General features: G+C 45.3%; 1 protein-coding gene across 16 annotated transcripts in view; it reads left to right on the top strand.

The window, feature by feature from the left end:
- The first annotated feature begins 841 nt into the window (after positions 1 to 841).
- LOC135914302 (uncharacterized) overlaps positions 842 to 20,222 on the top strand; it is an 89,913-nt gene continuing 70,532 nt past the window's right edge. For 3 of the 16 annotated variants that reach the window (XM_070523536.1, XM_070523535.1, XM_070523534.1), the window contains exons 1-4: positions 842 to 1,212; positions 6,506 to 6,526; positions 15,970 to 15,990; positions 17,424 to 17,436. In XM_070523536.1, the coding sequence (XP_070379637.1) occupies positions 1,209 to 1,212; positions 6,506 to 6,526; positions 15,970 to 15,990; positions 17,424 to 17,436 (59 nt within the window). In that variant the 5' untranslated portion in view covers positions 842 to 1,208. The remainder of the gene's footprint in view (positions 1,213 to 6,505; positions 6,527 to 15,969; positions 15,991 to 17,423; positions 17,437 to 20,222) is intronic. The other 13 variants (XM_070523533.1, XM_070523537.1, XR_011507957.1 and 10 more) reach the window with 11 other exon arrangements.

Below are 20,222 nucleotides of genomic sequence, written 5' to 3'. Positions count from 1 at the left end.
TTCCAGCCGATTACTGTTGTCCTTCATCTCGAAAAAGGTACGAACCGTGGCAACGATGGTTAGGCGTCTCCGTTTCAGATCACGAGTTCTTTCGATTATTTCGGGATGTCGTGCTTCGTGCACGACATTTCACCATATTGTAGTCTAAATTTCTTTTTTCTTTGTTGATTATGCCGTTATGAAGAGCTAACCGCTGCTATGGGAGAGTATCTGTTCCTAGAAACGAAATGCGCTATCAAATGCTGCTAAACATCTTCGCATAGTAATACAAGTGCAAATTTCCACCCCGACAACTTTCCCTTTATTGCCATAGAAAACTATCCGAGTAAACTGTGAATAACATACAGTGTTGGCACTGTAGTGGACCGTGGATGTCTCGCGCTGGGAATTGCAGCGCATAATATGCAAAGACGTTACGGAAGTAGGTCTACAATGTGGGTAAGCAGCTGAGGCATCACAGCTGGATGCGCCGCTTAAGGAGTAAGAAGAAACCTATTAGGAACTAAAAGAAGGCAAACAAAGGAAGAAGGAACTTGCCAGTGGCATTTCTGATAGCGGAATGTGTCTTACCTGCAGATTTAAAAAACGTGGTATTACAGTAATAAACGGTAAACAGAATGAAATAAAAATAATTAGAAGGACAAAACCATTTTGCTTTCAACTATTCTGCTTAAGTTGCATGAATTTTTTAAAACAAGTTCTTTCATCGCCAGTAACCCCCACTTCCCCGTGTCAGCTGTATTTTTGGACATATTATCGCGGTCTGATCCAGGAGATTGTGCAGCCTAAAAATGTGTTCGCTACGTGCAGCTGGATATTTACCCCTGGGACGACTGGTCGCTCTTAAGAGTTCCGTATATATGTTTGATTCAAGTGACATTGAGCCAAAAGCCAGATCCGTTATCTCGGCATCTAGGACGTGAAAATCCGGGCATTGTATCGAGAGCAAGGCGGTTTGATCCGGGCTACGCGCCGAAAATTGAGAACATGCGGTCTCTGGCCCCGAACCTGCGCATTTAACGCAGGTCTGCTAAGGCCTGCGTTATATACGCTAATTCTGCCTCCCTTTATATGGGAGGGTTGCACGAGCGCTGCAGCCTCGTGGTAGAAGTAGAAGAAGACTGTCCCTGCTGCTGTCCGGTGGGTCGCCTCTCGCTGCGAAGATTCCTTGGACGCGTCGGGACGCACTCGGCGGCTGGAGCCTAAATATGGGTGAGGAGATTCGTCGCCCATTTTGCAGCCTTCTGCCATGCTTGTAATGATTGAACGTAATCGCTGGGCATCAACCAAACCGCAGAGTTACGAGTGCCAGGGTAAATGCCCATTTTCTGCCATTTAAATATTATGCCTTGTTGAATATAGCCATATTGGGATAACAATGCAACTGCAGAGGATACAGACGCCCTACTAGTGTTCATTGGAGTGGTACAGTGACGCCTTCCCTATACGGCTCGCACGAACGGGCCTTTCACATGCAGTAAAGAGAATGATTGATTTGTATACAAATGTTCTTGAATGACATTGGTTACAGTTACCACTCTCTGGAAGCTCATTTAACGTCTGTAGAAAACTGTTGTCGTTTTTACACACCAAGCTTGAACATGTGGTGAACGTGCAGGAAATGCGCAGTAGGATGTGTGCATCTCACATCTAGTGAAATGAGACTGATGCCTCGTAGGAAGTATCGTCTTGCTGCTAAATACATTTCAGGACGCAACGTGAAGACCGCATTGATGTTTGCCGATAGATTTGGCATATTTTGTTCAAATGGCTTTTTTATATGCTCTGATCCATAAAAGTAAAACCACGCACTTCGCAGTATAACTCGAGCTTGCGACTTTTGTAACCACTCTAATGGAGAATCTCTATTCGCTTGCTTATTATTTTCGCATGTGATACGTCAAAGTAAAAAAATACATAAATTTGGCAGCCATTGCACTCTGTAAAGGCGGGTGACCAGCGACGCTTACAAATGGTAGATCTAAATGTACAACCCAAGGATACGTACCTATTTTGAAGTGCTTTAATATTTCACGCTTTACTATGGCTTTGTGGTCACTACCGTAGACGGCCAATTGTTCAGTGATGAGGAAGGACAGGTCCTTGACGAAAGCTAAGCCCAAACACGAGCGTCTCGTGGTCCTTCACACCTTGGCGTTGCTGTAGCACTGTAGCCCGAACTGTTCGAGCATGAATGAGGGCAGACCATTGCCATCTGCCTAAGACACGTCCACGTTGAAGTTGCCCACGACGAGAACGGCAGTTTGATCGTCATCAGCCGGACCGAGTACCCATCCAAAGTACGCGTTCATGAAGTCGTCTACGTCACGCTTGGAAGAGACAGGTCGAACGTTCACTCGCGTTCATATATTTGGAGACCATGCGAGGCAGTGGCCGTGTATGGCCGTGGGCATGCGTGTGCCGTCTGGCGGCTCGGTGTCTGCCATGGAGGACGGAAACTGAGGAGAGGCCCTAGGCCCTCCGCGCGCTAGGAGAAAAGTGCGGAGGAAATGACGTAGTTTGTTCTCCTCTTTTTGCAGATTTTTTTTATTTCTTTGCTGCGATGGTCACGCCTTTCGGGCCACAATGGCGGCTTTGTTTTGCTGCTGTGCGCTCACGCGTGTTGCTCCGTAGGTTTCGTACCGTGGCAAATGCGCCGTGCGGGCAGGTTCGCGTTGGTCTCCGTGTTTTGTTGCACTGTGTTATCTGAACCGTGCTCTACAGGATGTTGCTGTGGCCAGGTGGGACACGAGGAAGCAAACTTCGTGAAATGAACGCGCAAGGAACGCTGTGCGCAATGTACCGCGCCACGGCAATGGCAACAGACGAAGGAATATCTGCGGGAAATTTTGCCCCCTTTGGCGGAATCATGCTAACGTGCTAACGATTGTTTAGTATTGCTGTGGCTTTAGCTTCGACTTTAGCTTCGCAAAGAGTGACGTCATTGCCTCTCCTGAGTTTCCTTCCTCCGTGGTGTCTGCTGTCGAGAGTGTCGCAGCGCGCACGCGCGTCCATCCTGTCTCGCTGGCCTGCTCGCTCGCTCGCTGCGCACCCGCGAACGCGTTGTTCACAGGAATTTGTGGCCGCCGCCGCCAGTAGTGTTGTTCGCGAAGCAGCGGCGTGGCATCTTCGATCGCCTTGGTCCGATCTCGGCGCTGTCTTCGACGATCTCGACGCGCTCTGTTCAGTTGCTGCAGCGTCACAAAGTTGCACTATGCAAAATTTGTTAGAACGGGAGTGAGAGTGTAGCCAATCAGCAGGCGGCGAACCATTCGTGCGATGCGAAGCCAGTCTCGTAGCCGAGCGGATTATTGCTCGAACTTCACATCTCTAGTCGCGTTCTGCTCCTAGCAGACGACGTGCTCGTAATCAAAATGATGGACAAGAGCATGCCGTCATTTTGACCTCACCAACAACAACGACAAACCTCCCCGGACCTTTGTCGTCCGGGGAGTTCACTGTTTGCCAATTGGCACCTCTCTCCCTGCCTTCCCACAAATTTTACATACTGCCCCTTTGTGACGATGCAGCAGCTGGACAGAACGAGAAATGAACAAAGATCTCCGATCCCACCCCTGGTGGCAACGAACGCAAATTACGATAATCGGCCCCCGCGCCGGTGCGCAGCGAGCGAGCACACAGACCAGTGAGATAGGATGGACGCGCATGCGCACTGTGATACTCTCAACAACAGGCACCTAGCCGCCAGATGGCGCGCGCATGCACACGGCCACTGGCCCGCACGGTCTCCAAATTTAGGAACGCGACTGTACATGGTGGCAACGACCATCCGGCCGCCAGTCTTTACACCACACACTTTGGCACAAGACACCGCGCCGCCCTTTCTAGTTGATGCTTGATGGACGAAACGTGGGGCCGTCGGTGGCGACTGCGTCGTTCCTTACGTTATGGCAACTCAGCGCGCTTGCTAGTCGGCTCTAGGTTCGAACGTGGCGCCTATGTACCCCTAGACTTGCATGAAGAAGTCGGTCCATGTCTCGTAGAGAAACGTCCACCGCGTGCAGATGACACCGACCTGACGTTCAGAGCAGCCACCTTGAAGGTAAATTATAGCGAAAGCTTTTCTACGCCATCTCTCGCAAGGTCGTTCATCGCGTCGCGATTATCTTGAGCGGCCAGAAAGTAAACGTGGCAGGTGTGACGTCATGCCACACGATCCGCAGTGAAGAGGTGTTGCAGCTGCGCTCGCTAGGAGCGTCGCCGAGGTGGCACCACGTAACTTGGCAATGGGTCTAACCGCTACGTTGCCGCCGCTTGGTCGCTTAGTCTCGCCATGGATGGCGCGCCGGTTGAGCCGTCAGTGCCTGCGCTTCTGCGCAAGCTACATCTGAACTCAGTCATCTAGTGGATATAGCTAGAAGGCAAGCTGCAAAATATCAAGTAACAGCAAAGTGTCCAGCTGAAAAACCGGAGCGAAGGGAGGCCACAATAGCAGGTTTTAGATGAGCTTACCAAGTGCCGAAGCGTGCCAAGAAGGCAGCTACTGTAGCGGCCAGCAACACGAACAACAAGGAGAACACGAAGCCGTAGATGCAAGTAAGGGCAGCCACAACGAACGTTTGACAAACCACACCCGTCGGCTTCCGGCAAGCTCGACTGCGACGGCCAGGTTTCACCACGACTTCACGGGTAACCGCTTCGGCAGAGTGTGTTATGTTTCTGAAAGACTGTCGCCTAATTTTAATGAAACATATGTGCATAGTCTTTGTTAAACCAAGCCAAACAGACCTCTCACTCGCGATAACTACGTTTACGATATTTAAACGTCAGCCAAATTTAACAGTTTGATGAATCTAGGCGCACAAGCTTTGGTGACGGTGCGAACGTGGTGATTATCTTGCCGCCCGAATTCGTCCAGCAGGTCGCGGTCTAGGTTCTCTCGGACGTAGTAGAAGCTTCGATCGCCCTTGGGGTTGTTGAAGTATAGCCGATGCAGCTGAAGCGAGCTGACGTACCGCTGCGTCTGCGACGCGATATAAACGATTGCGCGCCGCGTCGCAGCCAGAGCGACGCCGACGGTCGCCTTTCCGCCGCTGCTCTCGGAGTTGTTCCGCGCAAAGACCGCCTCGCAGCGTTTTTCCGATATTTTCTGGCGTTTCCTCACTCAGCGTCGCTCGGCGTAAAGAGAAATCTGAGCCGATCACGCCCTTGCCGCCGGAAACGGCTCGATGAGCACCGACCAATCAGCGCTGGTCCGTGTGCCGCTCGCGTGGCGGGACGCTCTGTGTAGGCGTTCACGCGACGACGCCGAGAGTCGCAAGGCCAGAACATACCGCCAACAAAGCTGAATGTGGGGCGCCCTTTTTCCCTGTTCCTCGGGCGTACGAAGCACTCGTGGCCGTTTTGTACGACGCTGGAACGATGAACGGCAAGCCAGCTGTGGGAGGAGACGACGATGCCGGACGCGCGAGCAGTGGCACGAGCCCGTTCGCGCGGTTGCGCCGATGGGCGCCAATGAACAATTTGGCGGGTTTTACGCGGACGGCGCCTCCGCCCTAGCTCTAGCTCTATATAGCTTCGTTGTAAAAATCTTGTTTGTACATGCACATACGCCGAATGGAATCTTCTTATTGCGATAGCAACTATAGTGACACTACGTGCGCATTTCTGCCGTCGCCCTGAGTTTCCGTATGAATGAAAGCGTGTGAAAGTGAGCCGGCCAACGGGGTTAAATTTCGGCGGCCTGGATGCGGGCCCTCTCCAGTGGCGCGCGAGACAGGGAGATGAGGCGAGGGAGAGTGGGCGTTCTTCTCCGGCTCCTGCTAGGGTGCCTAGATGTCCTCCCCTGCCGCCGCTCCGTTCAAAGTGAAGACAACGGCGGCGTCTACTAGGGCGTTGGCCTTGCGTATCGCGGACGCCGCATAGGGACGCGTTGCCGGCACTTGTTGTTTGTCGTGAAAGCGGTCTGCGACGTGGCTAAAGTGCGCGCCCGCGTGGTCCTCATTTTCAAAGCGATCTGCGATGTTTGCTGAGTGCGCGTAGTGCCTGTGGCTTCGTATGCGCTGTGCATTCGACGTTTCGTACGACGTGAAGCGACAGATGCACCGAGCTGAATTGGCTCACGGCTGCTGTCGCGTTTTGTAACTTGAGGCTTTTCTTAGTTTCCACTGGTATCGAGCCATGTGCGTTCATGTTTACCTGTGCGGGCCTGACACGGTGCTGGTTTATTTAGTTAAAGCACGTTGACTAGCTAGTTCCTTTAAATCCATGATTGAATGTGTAAGCGCGACTCAACAAAGATGTAGAAAGAAGCTGGCACGCAAAGAAAGCACTCTTTCCGTGTTTGTTCACAAACAAGTTCACAAGTTTCTACGCTGTAGCCACAAAGGGACAAAGGTCAGAGAGAGCTTCAAAATGTCGAATTGTTTGCAAATGTGGCGCGTAGGTGTTTTGGTGTTGAATTCGAGGGAAGCTGTAGTGGTACTCATTAAACAAGATACTTGATATCTAATTCGCAACGTTCTTTGTTTCTTTGGCCTTTCAGGTGATTTCGACAACTCAGTCAGTAAGGAAACCATTTTATTTTCTATTTTAATCGGAAGGTCACTTTTTTTTGGCCGAGTCTATTGCCAGTGAAGAATATAGGAAAAAGAGTAGGTTGTCGTTAACGATTGCCCAGGGCTCTCTTTTTTGAATTATTCTTCCTCGCTATCTTTGTAGACTCCTATATACATGTACATATGTGTATATTTAATAGGCACACACATGCACACTGGCATAGGCATGCGTCTATACGTGTATGAGTGTGTGTGTGTATATGTGGCAGGCGAAAGAAAGAGAGAGCTAGAATATACACAGGAAGAAGCTGGCAAAGAAAGTGGAGATAGAGGTGCAGTTTGAGGAAAGCGATATTCTCTTCACTTTATTTCACGTCATCGACTAAAGGCGGTGGAAGCGGGGCGGCGCCAAAGCGGTTCTTACTAGACGGCAGCCCGATAAGAAACCGCGTTGCCCCAGGAATGCTTGCTTGACGGCAGGAACAAATTCTCAGTTTTCGCGTGCACCAGCTCGCTGCGGATCTCAGAAGCCACACCCGGACTTCCCGGGCATGGGCATTCAGTGTAACATGGCTTAATTTTCATATCAAAATAATCTAGTTCGCAAATTGGACAGTCTTGTTATCGAAACTCTGCCTCTTGCTTTTATTTCTTGTAATATGCGTGTCATACTCATTGTGGACTCAAATGGATAAAAATACAGGTGATGTCATTGGCCTGAGCGCCCCACCTACTTCGTCGTCTCACTCGGAACCGAACACTCAAGTGCTTAGAGAAGAAACTAGAGTTGTGGTCAATTTGCAGACATCCCTTCCTCAAAGCCTTCTTCATGCAGTTGCCAAGGGCGACTAGCGACCTTCTATATGGTGTACCCTAGATATATCAGATAACATCTTCAGGCGATTTTCGGTTGTGAAACTCACGTATGTTCATCTGGCTTCCGGCATTGTACTTGCTTTATATACGGGGCATAGGTCGGCACACTCATTCATGAGTTCGCTCAATCACACTAATCCCCACTCCTTTCAAACGCGTGAGTTTGAGTGAGTACCAGTGAGCGTTTTTGGAGCTGAGTGGGAGTGAGTGCCAATGAGTGTCAGTGGAGGAGAGGGGTGTGAGTGCCCGTTAGCTTGAGTGGAGGTCAATGCGGTTAAGTGCCAGTGATTGTAAGTGCGGGCGAGTGTGAATGACTGCCCATGAATGCGAGTGGAGATCAGTGCGAGTGAGTGCCAGTCATTGTGAGTGGAGGCGAGTGCCAGTGAGCTCCTAAAGGCTCTTTCTTAAAACAAATCTGCCTTATTGAAGGAGTTATTGTTATCCAAGCCTTCAAAAATCAAGTTTGAAGAAGGCAAAACCCCGTCAAGTTCGCGGCTTGTGCGTTGCCGTTCACATTACAAGGAAATACACTTGTATTGGTGTTGTGAATGTGCCATCGTTCGCGGGTGCTAGAAAGCACTATTCAACTAGATATTTCTAATGCGTTTGAGTGCCCGAAGCGTTAGTTTATACGAATCAGCGAAATAATTATCTGTTCAGTTTGGTAGAAGTTGAACGGCTTCCAATGAATGCACATTTCGGAAGCGTGTGAGAAGACTGAAATAGTATTTAAGCAACACTTACTCATAATATGTGGATACAAATCAACCATCTCACTACGAGAAAAACTTTCCCGTTGAAAGCTCAATCTTTCAAAAAATATTATAATGTAGTTCGTATTTAGATGTCGTGCCCGGTTCTCTTTTCTCAGCGGTTGTCTTTCACTCTCCATGTACATTAGTGTTAATGCGATGCATTTCAGTGCTCGTGAAGACGAACCCCATTGTTACGGCGCGCCTTTGTTCGTCGCTTACGTAGTTCATTACCGCGTAGCTGTTTTTTATGGAATGCATGAAATAGAATGCTTTCTGTTCTCTAAGATGCACAACGAGTGACTTCTCGCTTGTGCTGTAAGCGTACTCTAGCTCGGGTAATTAATCGGCATGGCTCGTGCATTAAATGAAGAACTAAAAGAAAGAGGCAGAAATAACGTAACTAATCAAAACACAAAATATGTAACACACATGACTGTTAGTTGAATGTGAAACCGGTTGACAAACTATTATTAGTGACCATGCCTGCTAAAGACATACTCAATAGATCAGAACGCTCAGGTAATCATGTAATTAAATGCTTTTATCTTGAATTGGAGACCATGTCCTTGCATTGATTAGCAAGAGTGATTAAAAAAATGGCCCTTAAAAGCATTTAAATATTCCATATAAATTACGCATGATTCAGTGAACTTCTCGAATATAATAATACTTTCCATTGTTATATTTGCCAATACTACAATTATGATTAAGAGGCAACGCGCAATCGTGCATTCCGGATTAACATTAAACACCGTTGATTTTGGCATTCCGTCCTCTTCGAAATGCGGCCGCCGCTGCCAGCGCTCGAATCGTCATATTCGAGCCTAGCAATGCTGCTGTTCAAATATAATGGCGCTTCGCAAAACCACAAGAGTAGTGTCAAATGATAGCACAAACGCCAAAGCCAATAGCCAGTGAATTTTGTTATGTGCCGTTGGACGTGTGCACCATATTTCTGACACTTCGCCCCAAATCTGCTTAGGTAGCAATATGAAAGAAAATCTGCGAAATCTTCCAATTCGCTCGTTTATTCGGAGCTGAAAAATATACTAACCACGGAGACATATCTCCTCAGCCTAAACATCTCGAGTCCCCGCTTCCTATCGTCATTTTACAATCGCCCTCAAGTATTTTGCGGCAAAAAGAAAAGACAATAGGCAGATATTAACATGAAAATATCGCTTCAATCTGACGTTTCTAAACAAGTTTTATTTATAAACCGTTTCTAAACAGCTTTCTAAACAACTCACACATTTCTTAAGGCTCGTGCAACCACTCCCTGTGCAACAATTATTCTTTTGTCATCGTTGTGACAGGAAACCATGGACGGGGGAGAAAGAAGCTAAATATTTCAGACTACAGCTTAGTCTGGAGGCACATAAAAATGAAACATGACACAATTGATTTAACTAGTAGAATCAAAATTAACTCTACGATTCTAGCATGAACAGTACAGCAGGCACAAGACTTGAAACTTCTGGAAATTGAAAAGAGGCAAACTATTCGAGCAAGAAGTGGCTTGTACACTAAAACGAAGTAAATGGCGCTCGAGAGCATCTTTCCCGTTTCTGGAATCGCCAAAAATACTTGATTTCAAATGTTCCAAGAATGATGTGTTCAGGAATGCAACGATTGTGTAATGAAATAGGCGTTGAGGAAATTATTGCGCATGGCTCTAGTTGTAAGGCTTTTCTTTTCACCTACCTACGTTTTCCTTTACATCATCTATCATTTCACAGTATTTTCTAAAATATTACACACCACTTTTTTTGTTTGAAAGGCTTCGCGCTTGTATTTAAGCAAATGGATGCTTGTAAATATTCAACATGGAATATATAAGTGTCCAAACTCGTGCACAACTCATATTTTCCCCCTGTAGAGGAAACGAAAATTCCAACTGTCATGTCTTGTGCTCCAGAAAATATGGGCCATGAGCTCGTCTCGATGTAATGACACTTTCCTTTTTGGCAATGATGCGGATGAGTCGAGCTTTGCATTTGCGGAAGGTAAGTATCCACATTAAAGCAACAAAAGGTTTTTTTTTTAGTTATTAGATTAGCAACCAATCGGTGAGTGATTTCATAGGTTTGTTGAAAACCAGGCTAGTTACAATGATTTCTTGTTTTGGTTTCCTGTATTACTTAAGTGAACCTAAAATAATTTGATAACATTACGAGTCTTCACAAGGGCGTTACAGCGAAGAATAATTTGTCAGTATAACTGTATATAATGTATTGACACGTGTACTTATCTCTATCGGGCGACCACGTTTCGCCGCCGAAGAAATGTTATCGCACAGCGCGGGACACGCCTGCATGTATCCGAATTTTCTGGAAAGTTATCGATGCTTCTATCCGCAGTCTGTTGTCGTCGAACCTTGGGTTATCTGATTTCATCGCTTGACGCGAATGGTGTAGAACTTTGTAGAAGGCATGCGGGTCCCGACGATTAGTCTGGAAAATTCGATGACTACTGTATAAAAGCTGTCGCGCTTGACCAGCTGATCAGATTTTCGACGATCGCCGACTGTGTTCGCCGCTACCATTGCGCTTTAAGTGTAGCCTGTTTTGTGGGCACATGTTCGCCCAATAAAAGCTAGTTTTGTCTTTCACAGTACTGCTACTGTGTTCTTTACCGTCACTACCACGGGACAGTATACATAATTTCAGAAGAATTTCATCAGAAAGGCAGGGTCAAAAAATGGTCCATATATCGCTGCATACGCGCATCTACTTCACTGTGTATATTTGCCCAGTCCCAGCAACGCTTTTTGTCTTGCGTAAGTTACACACACACATATACATATATATATATATATATATATATATATATATATATATATATATATATATATATATATATATATATATATATATATATATATATATATACATATATATATATATGATTTGTTGGTTTTCACGTTAACATTCTCAGTATCTCGAGTAAAGAGACTACGCTAGCAATGAGTATTTGGTAGTTCAGTTGCTTAGTGGTAAAACATTTCGCGAAAAAGTAGAGGTAGCTAATACATCGACACAAAAGCTAGTGAACTTTCCTAATTTCGCAATTATTATTCGTTTTCCAGGACATCAACATTTGATTTTACACTTCTAGTGGGATTGTGTGCTCACCATTTATTATGAAACTTGACCTCCACAAGGGTCTTTTTGTATTCACAGAGGAGAGGTTGAACACATATAAGCACCCCCCTCCACCCTTGATGACGCGGCTGATCCTGTATTGCAGGACTGTTTAGAAGACAGGTAGATCAGATAACATATGGGTTCTCGTCCTTTAGGCTTCCAAAAAGAAGAATTGTCGCTTGCGTGGTGCGTTGTTGTGTTGTGGTTTATTCCTCTGAACGCGAAATGAGCGTAGGGAGCTTAAACATTTACCATGATTATCTCTGAAGCCAAACGCGTGTTTTTCTTGAGAAATGAAGTGACGTTCTCCTGAAATACGATTGTCGCTTAATTACTTAGGAAATCTTTATCCGTACGTTTATAGTTGACAGAACTGGTCCAACCCGCCGTGGTTGCTCAGTGGCTATGGTGTTGGGCTGCTGAGCACGAGGTCGCGGGATCGAATCCCGGCCACGGCGGCCGCATTTCGATGGGGGCGAAATGCGAAAACACCTGTGTGCTTAGATTTAGGTGCACGTTAAAGAACCCCAGGTGGTCAAAATTTCCAGAGTGCTCCACTACGGTGTGCCTCATAATCAGAAAGAGGTTTGGGCACGTAAAACCCCATATATTATTATTATTATTATTATTAGAACTGGTCCACGAAAACCAACCTTATAACCCACCTGCGCAAGCATCATATACTTAGCTGGAATAGCAATTCAATAAATAAACTAAGTTTCTTCATGGTTACTTGTTAACTAGTTGTATGGTATTGTGACTGTCGTCCCTGAATTTGGGCACCTCGCTCTGTTTAGGTAATATATAAATGCTTTTTAGGGATTGGTTTTTGAACAATAAACAAAATAATGTTAAATAATTTTCTCTTCAGAGGCTCAGAACCCGCGAAAAAAAGCGTTATCATAGCTCAAACACCTAAAGGGAGCCTAGAAAGTTGATCGAGTCACTTTACTGCTGAATATTTATCTCCCCATGCAGACATCATTTGCAAGAAAAGTAAACAGTCGAAGAATCAATTATTTCGCCTAATAAGATAAATTTAGATGAAATGAATTCTTTACATTAAATAATGACCATAAATAAACTAGTTACATCAATTGCCTGTATACTTACATTGATAACCGCATAAGTATACATGTGGAAGATAAAGTGATCGTCGAAACAGTGGGCTGCCATCTTTCTGCATTTCGAGACAATTGCGTTAAGCGAAATAACGGTTGCCAAATTATTTGTTTTGTCTACATGATTACGCAGCAGCGCCGCGCAATGCGGATCGCAGCGCGACCGTTATGTGACCTAGCAGTGGCATCAAGTGAAGCTTGGTTATGCGACGCGGTAAAGCGGTCCGTGTCACCCTTGATGTTGAAGTTGTTACCTATCCGATCGTGAGGTGCACATATCTCCACTCAGTGAAGATGGCAATGCGGCGGCAGTTCATTTTACACCAAGCTCTTAGGCCACGGAGAGGGTTCGACAAAGAGATGTCGTGTCGTGGTGTCGCGTTGTCTAAAAAAGAAAACTGAAGAAAAAAATTGATGCGAGTTACTTTTTGGTCTACATGTAAATGTCAAAATCTACAAACATCGATATTGACTTTTGTGTCCATTCCTCTAAACTTTCTTATATAGATATGCGCCATAAAATCGGTGTGAACTTGGTTAACTTATTCGCGGGACTCTTCGGTAAATAGATTGGTTTGCTTTTTCTTGAAAGTCAGGTGCACCGGAGCACGTGTGAGGAAATAAACTTTATCTCGGAGATCAAACTGTTGATGCTGAAGGTGGGCGGCGACAGTACTCCCGATAGCCGTGGCACTATGCTGTTAGCCTGTCCTAGTTCATCAGTCATAGTTAGTCCTCGGGTTTAGGGCTTATCAGTTGTACCTCCCACTGATTGGGTTTGCTGCTTGGGTAGGCTGTGTTCGCGGGTTATTTTTGCATTCCCAGCCCATGTGGTAAAGGGTTTCTGGTGTATCGCAGAATTGGCAGTCCTTTGGTAATGTTGAGGGGTATACTGCGTATAGTAGAGTGCCGGGCAGGTATTCGTGCATCTGAAGTCGGCGTAGTACGACTGCTTCTTCTTTGTTAAGCTCCTTGTGTGGTCGAAGATATTCTCTCCCGGGGAACAGGCTAATAATACTTAGTTATGCAATTTGAATAGCTGTTGTACACTGTAGTGTTTAGTTTAAGCGTTCGAAGGGACAAAATTGCATTGCAGTGGTTCTTTCTACGCTTGTCGTGCCTTTGTGGCAGCCTTATGGATTACTTTGCTGTGAACATCCCTGTGCGGTAGCTGCAATTGCATAGAAAGTGACTTTCGAGTTTCAACAACCCGTTTGGAAGTGCACACAACTTTAAAGCTTCCATGTGTCTCCCATGGAGCATGAAAGCTGACTCAATCAGGGGTCCATAGAGATCTTTAGAACACAGGCGAAGTTTCGTTTTATATTTGAGAGCTACCTAGGAACGTATGGTAAGAGAGTTATCATGTGCACTGGCTGGCACTATGAATTGTGAATAAACATGCACTACCTAAGTTTGTAAACAAATGGCATTGTCGGGTTAAGCTGGAAGCTTCGTAGTTAAAATACGAAGCCAAAATACCTGTACCTAATTGGTCGGCCTTCGGACGTAGGAACACAGGGGTCGTGACAACACAAAAATTGTCGCTAAAACATTTTTGGGCATCTTATTCTAAGGCAGGCAATTTCAATTTTCCTTAGCATATACGCTTTTCTAGAAGCAAAAATGTCTTTGCGCTTTACGGCGTACGGAATAGGCAGTGCCTTCTGAATTTTTTTGCAGATAAGCCATTTGGCATCAGAATGCGAAGGAGCCACACTCAATGTACTGCGCTCGACGAACCAACTGCTATTTCTTAAAATTTACCTGGCTTGGCGCGCGCTTCTACCTGCATGAATTTTCCGAGCATACTAAAGAAATATTAATTCCGCTGTCCGTTGCTTCAAGACGCCTCTTCTGTCACCTTTCTTCTGTCATCTTTTCATAATTCGAAAAATTCCTCTTCTTGGAGCAAACAAGATATGCTGCATAATCAGGTTCATTCATGTTTATTTTCGCTGTCTAAATGAACCGATACTCCGTGGTCGCTCATTCAAACAAGATGTATGTAACTAATTCATAAAGGTCAACAAAAATTTTAACACAGGCTAAAGAGGACGAACTGATAACTCTCCTCGTTCACGATAGATTTATCAAATTGCTCTCAAATTACACACCCTGGTTCTACTAAGAAACATAAATACCCCCAAAAAAGTGCACAGGGAAACGGCGCCACGGCAGCTGAATTGGTAATGCATCGTACGTGAAATGCGAAGGTTGTGGGATGGTTGCCCACCTATGGCAAGTTTTTGTTTCATTCACTTTTACTTCCAATTATTTATCGTTTTTTTTTAAATAATAAGCACAAGTAATTTCCCCTATATTGTCCTTGGCGTCAGTGTTCGTTGGCGTCTTATGATATGACTAATAAAAATCGGGTCCCTCGTATAACCCCTTTCTTCTTATGTATCAAATTACTTTGACAGTATCATTCGAGTGCTTTGTTATTTCCTATTGTTTCTATCCAGTTATTTTTCTCGTTACTCTTTCCTCTTGCTCGGTCGCCTAGACATTGCAACTGCTTCTGTGTGCGGATAAAAACGGTACAACGATCCTGGCAAGTGTATGAAGAGGATCAGGACAAACACGCAGGTTCACTAAATAATTTAAAAAAAATTTTAACACTTCAATACAAGAGGGTAGCCACAGGGACTTGTAAATATGGTGCCTTCTACGCTCTTGCAGCGCAGGTAGAATGAGAGGGACACGGGAAGGCAGATCAGACAAACATGCAGCGCTAACTTTCAACAAAAAAAATTGTTTCCGCTTCTCGCAGGGATACTTGTACTCCTGCAAACGTCATAGGACACGCAGTCATTGTTCGGCAAATAAGAACAAAACCAGAAAAAGCACGCGCCGACAAATTTTCTTTTATGGCCTCGCTGATGATCTTGAAGGGTGTCCATTCCACGCAAGCAGATATAATCGAGCTTTTTTATTGAAGAAGAAATGGATAGCTTACTGGCGGATGTGCTTGAATTTTGGTGCCATGATGCCGGGTGGTCGTCGGAGTTTTCGGCCCATCAGCCATCTGAGGCTTTTGCCTTATTATTGACAAGTTGCGCCGTCTAAAGCCAGAACTTCACTTACGACGTTGCAATGTGTGATCCCAGCCTCGCCAAATAATAATTTATGTTGGTAACACGGGAATCCGTTGCAATCGTCAATTATTGACGACATTTTTTGACGTTCATCACTCATCACTGCAATTATATAAGGCAGTCTTATATATTTACTTCCTCCCTGAAGGTTTGGTGACATTCCGGTTGCTTTGTTAGCAAGATCTAACAGTCGGCCTGATGCAGCAGGATATATAGAAGGAAAGCTATACAAGTGCACGTTTTCTGAAACAAAATAATGTTTACGATACATACCCACAGCAAGAAACTGCAGTCTGTTAAAATGTATTTTACTTTGCTGAAACAAGAGGTCTGCAAAAATCTAGCTTGAGATAAAAAAAAAACTGTTCGTAAGGAGGCACGTTAAGATGCAAATGAAGCGGCATGTTAGAGGAATTAGATTTATGACTATCCTTTGCATTCCTTTTTTCTAGGTGCATCACAACTGAGCACAGGTGGGTTTTGCTTTCCCGAGTGGGAATGCCTTATTGTATCCGTACTTGCTTGGCGTGAAATAAGCAACTTTCAAGCGCGACAGTACCATGAGCCGGTCCGCTTTACAATTTTACGCACTTGGCTATGCTTTATGACACGAACGGTATGGTAATACTGAACTCAAAGTTAAAGCCATACTTTTCACAATGTATGAAGATTTGAGCATAACCAAAGTGTTATTTCTTTGTAACATTTCCACTCAGTGAGCGTGGATTTGTAAAATTCAAATTTACCAATTTTCACTCGAATTCTTTACACGAGAAGAATATAAAGCTCTAATTTTTATCGTAAATATGCGCCAAAAGGCACAAGGTGGTGTAGATGTATTTTTTGCTTCCAGTATAAATTCAGGCGACAGGTTCTTGATGTTCAAAAAAAATTCGCTTTCAAACACTGCTCTGACGTGCACTTACATCGCAACATGCGTGATTTAAGATTGCGCATGTGGTTCCTGCATAGCCAAAGAACCTACAGCTGGTGGAAACTGTGGTGGACGAAAAACGCGAGTGTACAAACGTGAGTGGCGTTTGTAGCGTACCTTCGATAATGTGCTGCCTGTAGCAAAGAATCCGTACGACGTAGCTCGTTTATGCCATTTCTCGCGTTTGCTTTAAACATGAGAGCATGATAAATATTTAGCTTCTTTTTTAACGGAAATATTACTATTCAAGACAAAAAAACTACAAATCCCAGTTTAAGAAACATCATGGTCATCATCATGAGCCTGTCTTTACGGCCACTGCAGTACGAAGGCCTGGGAAAGCGATATCGAAATACTCATCTCTTGCTTTAGATGATTTGAAGTTGCTCCTGCAATGTAAACTTATTTGAAGGATATTCACGAGCATATGTTAGGCCGCTGAACTCCGTGAACATTTCTGTGCCAGCGAAAGAGCATGCAAACTCGGCACACTAAGACTATACATAATATACCAGGTGTGCACTGAAATATGAACATTGTGTCGTGAAGTATAGTTGTTTTGAGATATATCCTAAAGGTATGAAGGAGAGAAACATGGCAAGCATAAAAGCGAATGTGTGCATTCTGTTTACACGCTATGTGATTAAAATAACAATCACATGTTCTTGGCGTTTCACAAGCGACGCAGTCATATTAATAAACATAGACTATTAATTATTTTTTCCTCAAATACATTCACTTCATAGAAGATAAGCATTTGCCAAGATTTGCGTCTACTTACACATTCCCACAGAGAATACCTCATATTCTATTCTATTAGAAATTTCCAAATAGTCCTTACATCGTAGTGTGCACGTGATGTCTTACGAACCACATCTGTGGCGGGTCCATGCGCAGAGCACTAAGTAAACAACCCATTATTGAACTCATACACATCTACATAGCTAAGTTGCTCTGATGTTTCACTTTCAGAAACAACACAAGGGTAAGAACTTACTGGGCGAGCTCGTCCAGGATTCATTTTTATGAGTAAAATGTGGTATTTCTTTCATTTCCTTACATGGTCTTCAGAGCATAAAAAAAGCAATACTCTTTTTCTTCACTCAAGTTTAGAAAGACAAGATTACATTTGAAAAAAAAAACATTCAAGGTGGTAAATACAGGTAACTGAGAGGCATTATTATAAATGACTGTCATTTCATATAGTGTTTAGGTAAGTTTGTATTGCGCTGTGTGGAATCTATAATTTTGACTTTTTTTTAAAAGGCAAACCCTTTCCTAACTAGTCACAACCTTTTCGTATCAAGCATTGTTCTAGCCTCTTTCTTTGACCAATCCAAGAGATAGTGCAGCCTAAGAAAGGGCCAATACGTGCTACTGGTTATGTGCCCGACGGAACATTCGTTACTCTGACTTTCGGGATGATTATATACATATTATACACACATATATATATATATAATGAAAACATAAATAAAATTATTTCAAGGTAGGATAGAAACAGAGCAACGCTAGCACAGCACATCGATACTGTAACCATTCGGTTAAGGACGGAAGCTTAAGTAGGGGAAATACAACATCCTTAAGAACATCATGCGCGCAAGCCAGTGCCTTGAAGCTCTTGGCGCGTTGTATAAGAATGTGAATTACTTGAACACTGCAAGTGATTTTCTGCGTCGTCGGTTATTATAAATGAAAATTCCGACTGGTTAAGTCTTATTACGTTTAATGAAGAACATTACTCACATTACCTATGCGATTCCTGTTTACGTCAGAATTTGAACTGCAGGTGGAGAATTTCCTCTAGGCGTTGCGAAGGCTCGTGCTTGGTAGAAGCTGCATTATAAGGCCTCGGACAAAAATAATCATTCAGAACCCGTGTCACGATGACCGTCGGCAATATAGCGCGCTTATTCCCACAGTTGAAACGTGTTTTGCATCCAGACTCCTCTTTCGCGCTTCTCTAGCTAGGCCTGGTGCAATTCAGTGGCATCACCGCGATCCCTTCCCGTGTCATCCGAAATGGATGACGTGTCAGTGGATGCGAACGCGGAGAAACGCGTCATGACGCAACCGAGCTCCTTTCCCGCTTGTTTCTGCAATTACTGGGCCATCTAGTGGCGCCTCCAAGAAGTCCGTGCGTGGTCTCCGAGGCGACAAGCGTGACGCTCCGGTGCCTGGGAACACTGAGGAATGTTCCCTCGCTTTCTGCACACTCAGTGGCACACGGTCAAGTTCAAGAGTGGAGCCCACCCGGTGAATCCCTTGCGCAGTTCGCTAAAGCGTTGGCGTGAAAGGCGTTCTCTGAAAAGCGGCAGGAATAGATTGCATTTGCAGCTCTCCCGTTAAAGCTTTGAACTGCTGTCCTAGAGGACCCGTTGAGACGGGGCTGAATACCGCTCACCCTCGGATAAAATTGAGGAGAGTTATTCGTCATGTAGTATGGCGAACACCTGCTGCTGCATCATAGGGACCAAAGTTCACATCAAAAACCCTAAAAGAAGACAAGCACAGACGGAGTGTCACATACGCCGTGCTCGAACCCTGAGTGAAAAAAAAAATATTGGACAGGAGTAGGTAGGCGGAGAGCAAACGTGCCCTCTTCCGTCGTATGAAATGCCATGACGAAGGGCAGAAGGAAGGGCAGAAGGGAGCGAGGGAGTAGCCGGCGTTGTGCTTCAGCAGTAACTGCGTATTTCTCGAAGGGAGGAAAGCAGCAGGCTGGAGGGACGTGGGAGATATCTTCTCTACCCCCAAGTGTGTACATTGTGCGGCTGCGTGCACTCGCGCGAGCCGTATTTCTACAGCGATCTGCAGACTCCGCATAGTTTCGTGCGTACTGGATTTTCGCCACATCGTTTGCGTTGAAGCGACAGACAGCACGAAGGTGACTTCACTCGCTGCATCCGCCGCCCTTGCTCACGCAAGCACTTAGACAAGGAGTGTCCGCGCTGATCGAGCCCGGTATGTTCCTATATGCGGGAGACGGGGGGGGGGGGGAGGGCACACACGATGCTTGTCAATTTATGTAGTAAGCGATTGCTTCCAAGTTAATAAGGCCGACAACACCAGTTTCAGTCCTTCATATAACTGTCTACTCATTTGCTGTCGCAATTGATTCTTTGCCTTTCGGGCGAAACTGCGACTTTATTTTAATAGGTGCCGGCTACATGGTACACGGGCGTCTTGCATTTCGCCGATGTAAAATGCGGATGCCATGGCTGGGAGTTGATCCACGACCTCGTGTTTAGCTATGCAGTGCCAATGCAACTAAGCCAATCATGGAGAATATTCAAGGGAGATGTTTGCTTGTTCGAACAAATTGTAACAGCCTATGCCGACTCTGCAGGCCCAGCCGGTGTCGCTGTTTGCGCCCGGGTAGTAACCGTCCAAGGGCGGTTGAACAGTACCTGCTGTTGGGAAGTTTCTGCAGCGCGTTCCTCATTTAGCGCAAACATAACCCCGCATGTTGTGTGAACACCGGCGGCGGAGCTCCATCCAAACGTGAATAGCACTCAAGCAAGGCGGGTACCGATACCTGTCAAGAACATTACGTCAATGCAGATGTCGCAACATTGTGCGGTGGCGTGTTCACTGCAGGCTGCAGCTCAGTAGTGCCGTCTAAACATAGCAGCCGATTCCGATGATAATGCAAGCTCAAATTCTGGGCCCATTCGACAGGTAATGCAGTGAAACAAATTGTTCTCCAATCCACTCTGTGAGAGTAGTAGCACAACGAAGCTCGAAACAACAGCTCGAACAATTAGCCAT

Source organism: Dermacentor albipictus, chromosome 8 (assembly GCF_038994185.2).
Source record: "Dermacentor albipictus isolate Rhodes 1998 colony chromosome 8, USDA_Dalb.pri_finalv2, whole genome shotgun sequence".
Lineage (NCBI taxonomy): Eukaryota > Metazoa > Arthropoda > Arachnida > Ixodida > Ixodidae > Dermacentor > Dermacentor albipictus.
Note: the sequence above shows the minus strand (reverse complement) of the source record. Positions and strands in the feature narration are given on the sequence as shown.